Source organism: Frankliniella occidentalis, unplaced genomic scaffold, assembly GCF_000697945.3.
Source record: "Frankliniella occidentalis isolate FOCC.00 unplaced genomic scaffold, Focc_3.1 Scaffold38, whole genome shotgun sequence".
NCBI lineage: Eukaryota > Metazoa > Arthropoda > Insecta > Thysanoptera > Thripidae > Frankliniella > Frankliniella occidentalis.
The window spans coordinates 177524-183011 of record NW_026267168.1 but is presented as its reverse complement, the minus strand read 5'-3'; the positions used below and the strand labels follow the sequence as shown (position 1 = coordinate 183011).

General features: G+C 61.1%; 2 protein-coding genes across 6 annotated transcripts in view; one reads left to right on the top strand and one right to left on the bottom strand.

The window, feature by feature from the left end:
- Positions 1-5488, bottom strand: part of LOC113206788 (thyroid receptor-interacting protein 11) — a 197889-nt gene that overhangs the window by 104663 nt on the left and 87738 nt on the right. The window lies entirely within an intron of this gene.
- The window catches only part of LOC113206792 (uncharacterized), a 35828-nt gene that overhangs the window by 16100 nt on the left and 14240 nt on the right, over positions 1-5488 (top strand). For all 4 annotated transcript variants that reach the window (XM_052266388.1, XM_052266390.1, XM_052266389.1 and 1 more), the window contains exon 5: positions 3919-4049. In XM_052266388.1, coding sequence (XP_052122348.1) covers positions 3919-4049 — 131 coding nt within the window. The remainder of the gene's footprint in view (positions 1-3918; positions 4050-5488) is intronic.

Here is a 5488-nt window from a genome sequence, read left to right as displayed (position 1 = left end):
GTTCCCGGAACCCTACGCCTCTCCCGAGTGAGGTATTCAGGAATCACTCGCTCCCCGCACCGTCACGGTCTAACTCCCTCCCCATCATGACCACACGGTTTCATGACTTTTATTTTTTGCCCCTCTCTATCCCATTCTTCTAGTTTTCCTTATTATTTTACTTCCTTTCTTTCCCCCCTTTTTTTTTCTTCCCTCAAGTCATGCACCGCATTACTTCCCTTCCATTGACGGCGTGCTATCTCCGCGGAAAGTAGATAGGGGGCGAGAGGAGGGGAGGGGAGGTAGGGGAGTAGCTCTGCAGCAGAGCATCCATCTCCGGTCTCCCGCCTCCTATTCACTCCCCGCCAGGCACAAGAAGAGCAGCAGAGTCTCCTCCTCTATTGGCCGCCGGCAGCAGCAGCAGAGAGAGAGAGAGTGAGTAAAGGAAAGAAGAAAGGGCCAGCGGACGTAGCCGCGACGTTGTAAGACCGCGAATAAGGCAACGAGGATTAAAAGGGGGCGGCAGCTGTAACGAGTGTCGCCCGCTTGGCGGGGCGGGGTGGGACGTCCTGCCCCGCTTCGAAGTGCCCTGCGGGCCGAGTCCCTTGGACGGAAGGGTGGGGGTGGGGAGAGGGTTGTAAGACTGTACACCGCCGTGCCCCGGTGGTAGGCCTCGGGGGCCGAGGGGTGATTTTGATTTCCAATTAGGTGTCTCGGCGGTGGGGACGAGCATTGCATAGGTTCGGGTAAGTTAAGTTTACGGGGGGTGGGGGAGGGTGGGGTCCGTATAACGGCATGAAAGCGCTCCTCCTGAAGGGGGCGGGCGCCGGTGTAGCTCGGGCGTAAGTGCAATAAAGGCGTAAGTGTGCGGCCCCCCGCGGCGGGCCGGGGGCAGGCTCACAATATAAATGATCGCAACGACCCCGCGGCCGTCCCGGCGGGTGGCCCTGGAGGCCCTGAAGCTCGGCAGTAGTTGCCGGCGGCCCTTCCCTGCCCCTCTCTCCCCGCGGTCGTGGCCCCGCCCGCCTGGACCCTCGCGCGCTGCTCTCTCTGATGACTGCTTAAAACTTTCCCCTCTTTCTGCTACCGATGCGGGCGGCGCGGGGCGGGTCCGCTTAGAGGGCGCCGTTAATGACTCCGGCTTCTCCATCATAGCGCCGGACGCTGGCTGCAAGGCAAGGCCCCCCTGCGAAGCCCGTGCAATGACACCATTCCCTGGCTGCTGGCCCTGCCGCCGCCTCTGCTGCGGCGGTGCGGAGCGGGCTAGGGGGAAAAAATTGACGAGTCTTAGCTGTCTGTTCCCCCTTCCCCCCCCCCCCCCCCCTCTCTGCTCCATCGAGGGGAGTTGTGGTGTCTGTGGGGCCCATCGGCAGGCAGCGTGTGACACTCACTACACGCTCTGGGGCTATTGGCGCAGGCGGCTGACACGCGCTGCCCGTGGGAAAGGGGGAGGGGCGCCTTTCTCCCTCTTTCTCCCTCCCTCCGGCCTGTCTCGTTCGCTCTCTCTCTCTCTCTTGCTCTCTGCTGGCTCTCTCTCCTGTTTGTGTGTGCGTGTGTTGGTCCCGACCCAGCAGGAGCAGGAACTGGAGTAGCAGCGCTCTCTCTGGAAAGGGGTGGGAAGTAAAGGGAGCCGCAGGAAAAAAAACATACACATAAAGGGCGTGGTGCGGCCGTATATGTCCCGCACGCGGAATCCCAAAACTTTTCCGACTACTTTGTCCCCTAAAAGTGAAATACGGAGCTGATGCCCCCTTAGCGCGGGGGTTGGCGGGGGGTTGCGCCGCCGGCCACCACACGGAGAGAAGCAGGGGGTCGGAGGGGGTATAGGGGGTGATGGGGCCCTTTTGGACATTCCACATTCGCGCTGCGTCTCGCCGCGGCGGCGGGCTAAGCAGGCCCAGGCAGAGACTAGGCCCTGGGGCCGGGCTGCTGGTGACACGCCGAGCTGCTGCTGCTGCTGCAGCAGCTGCTGCTACTTCTGCTGCTGCTGTTGCTGCTCCTGCTGCTGCCCTGCTTGGCGGCGAGCTTTGATTTATATCCCAGTCAGCCTGCCAAGCGGCGTGGTCTGGTGTAGTAGCGCCCCCCAAAATTTGAACATGGCGACGACTTTGTCTCTGTGTGTAGGGCGTGAGGGGAGAGCGCTGTATAAGGCAGGGAAAAGGGAGAAGGTGACAGAGCGTAGGTGCTGGGGAGGGCGTCGCTGGAAGGCAGTCTCTCTCTTTCTCTCTCTCTTTTTCTTTCTCTCCTGCTGCTGCTCCCCCTGGCAGCTCTCCCACCAAAGAGTAGTGTCGCGTAGCGTCTCGGAGTACTCATAGGAGGTCGCCGGCCCCTCATCGCCTTTGGCCTGCTTCCTTTGACCCCCCCCTCTTCCAACCCCTTTCCTCTTGAAACACGATCTGTGCCCGCACTTTGTTGGCGGCTCCTGTTTCATCCATCAGTGCGAAAGTTGCAATCTAATAAAGGACAGACAGCGGGCGGCACCACTGGGATCCCCCCACCCCCCTCCCCCTTCCTTCTCTTCCTCTCCCGTGTCAGACTGTCGGATTGTTCGGACAGTGTTGGGAAGTACTTCGCCCTCTCTTGCCACTTCCCTTCGTGTACTTCCGGCGCGTTCGCGGCACTGCACTGGCGGTGCAGTTGGGTGCACTTGACAGGGTGTCACCCGTCAACACTCGATCCGTTGTTAAGACCATAATTTCACGACACTTGGCAACAACGCGCGACATCGACAAACGAGGGTTTATGTTTGTTGTGTTTTGGGGGGACACTTCGGGTTTTGCTGCACCCTGCACTCAACAGTAGCAGCGGTCTAATGCGCCTGTGAGCTCAGGTATGACCAGACCCGCACAAATGAGAAAGAGAAATTGAATTTTGAAATTGAATTTGTTAAGGATCCTCAAAAAGGGCTGTGAACCCCCACTACAGAGAGACAGAGAGGGAGGGAGAGAGAGAGAGAGCGGAAACTTGCCCGGCCCTCGATCATTCCTGTAAGTCCGCTCCCGGGCTGGCGGCAGCAGGGAAGTCCGGCGGCGCTGAGTTTTGCTTCCCGAGGAATAACGAACGACTCTCTCGCGATACTACACGCCCTTGGCTCGGGGGCAGCCCGTTGGCCTTCTAGTGGGTAGGGAGGGAGAGGGAGGGAGACCGAGATAGAGAGAGTCCAGGCAGGAAATTAGCACACGCCAAGGCTGAGTGGAGCGGCGCCAACTGCACCGTGATTGTGTCGCCTTGCCAATGAACGTCAACGCCTCGCCGGGCAGACAGACAGACAGACAGGCAACCCGTCCGGCGTACGAGAGCGGCACAGCAGCCAGAGGTACGAGAGAAAGAGAGAGGGGGGTGGGGGAGAGTAGTCCTCCCCTATTGCACGCCTGAAATGGCACAGTGTGAGGAGGACGGAGGGGGTACGGCGGGGCGCGGCGGCGGCGCAGGAGAATCGATAGGAGTGCGCGCGCGCGGGGGTGTTCCCGCCGCCGCGCCCCTGCGCGCCCCGCCCCCGCCAGGATGTTCCAGACACCCTCATGGGCCGTATAACTGTATAACAAGCCACTATAAAATGATTGCCCGCTGACAATGTACAGCAGAAGCCCTCTCCGTTTATTATGCCCGGGCGTGGCGTGGCGCGGCGCGGAGCGGCTCGCCCGACTTGAACTTGGCGCGTGAAAATCCCCCGGGGGAAGCGTGGCGTGGAGCGGTGGTGGTGGAGGGGGCGGTGAGGAGGGTGGCGGCCCCTGCGGTGTTGGAGGGGGGCTGCGGTCCAAGGGGGAAGATGCTGCGGTCGCCTCCTTGCTTCGAAGGCCGGCCAGGCGAGCCGCTCTCCGCGGAGTACTCGGCGTCTCTCTGTCTCTCTCGTCCCTATTCATCTCGGTTTTATTGTCATTGCAGTTTGGTTCGGCGGTCACTAACAAACAAACTCTGTGTCTCTCTCTCATCCCGCAGGGCGACTGGGTGTACCCATACCGGCCCGGCGAGTACTCGACGCTGACCCGCAAGTACCTGGGGTCGCTGTACTGGTCGACGCTCACCCTCACCACCATCGGGGACCTGCCGACGCCGGAGACCAACGCGGAGTGAGTAACATGCCGACACGGGCGTGCAGCGAGGAGGCGGGGGGCCGCGACCCACCCGCCCGCTCGCCCTCCGACTCCAGGATGACGACAAAAATGCCAAAGTCTGACTAACAAAAAAATAAAAGGGGGTGCGGGAATGAAAAAAAAAATGTCGAGTAAAAGAGTTTTTGAAAGTGCGAAAGCGCGCGCGAGAAAGAAGGGCTGGGACCATTAAGGCGGGCTCGTTCAAACTCACACTTCCCGCTGCAGGGCGCAGCGCCCCGCCGCCACGCGCCCCTCTCGCTTCTAGCGGCGCGCGCGCGCGCGTACTGGCCCCTCGCCGCACGTGCCCCGCCAAGTTTGGCGTCCTAACTGAAAATTTTGTTTCCCAAGAAAGGCAGAAAAGTAGATTACAGTAGGAACCCTTATATACCTTTGACGAGGGCGTGCACGACGGGCGCCACGCTCCGACAGGGCGGAGGGAGGGAGGCACGGCCGTCGGGCACGGGCCATGGACCCCCACACCACCCTCCTTCCCGCGTCCGACTTCTGCTCATCATCTCTCCCTCCTCCGTCTGCACCTTTTCCTTCGAAAGAGATTGACTTTCTGATTGGAATGTACAAAACCGCTCTGGCTGCGCTCTGGCACGCCCCGCCCCGCCGCTCGAGGCAGTGCGGATAATAAGACATTGGGTGTCTGACGGCGGCGTTACGGAGGAGGAGGAGGAGGAGGAGGAAGGAGGTGGGGGCGTGAGGGGGCGGGACTGTGAGCGGGTCTCCTTGCCGCCGTCCGCCCCTCGGCTGCGAAGGACGGACAGGGACAGGATACGCCTAAAGCAGATTCCATTCTTCACCCGTTACTATAGCGCGCCCCTCCCCGCCCCCGCTGCCGCCGCCGCCGCCCGCTGCCTTCGCGACGCGTTTGTCGTCTGCTGCCTCGGCTGCCTCCATTCATCAATACCACCATATAGTCCGGCTTGAGAAAGAAGAGCTTTGCGCCTGGAGCAGGAGAGGAGCCCTCGCGAGTGACGGCTGGAGCTAGAGAGAGCCGGTTGGCCCCCCGTCTCTCTCTCTCTCTCTCTCTCTCTCTCTCTCTCTCTCTCTCTCTCTCTCCCTCTCTCTTCCTTTCCTTACCCTCTCCAGCTCTCAACCCTCTCTATCTCTCTCAACCCTCTCTATCTCGACTCGCACCCTCCCTCCTGCTCCATCTCGCACGGGGAGAGCGACGGCGCGCGGGCGCGCGTGAGACTAGCGTGGCAGAGGGGAGATTCGTCCTGAAGTCGGTGTATTTTTCTCCCTCCCCTGCCCTGCCTCACCCCGCCTCACGGAGCCCCCCTTGCGCATTTTCAATTTGTCGCGCAGGCCAGGGTCGGCGGCCGTTCTATGACGCGGCAAATTCCTTGTTCATTATCGGTTAATTTAACCCCTTAAGCCTCTGGCTGGCGGGGTGGAGGGTTGGG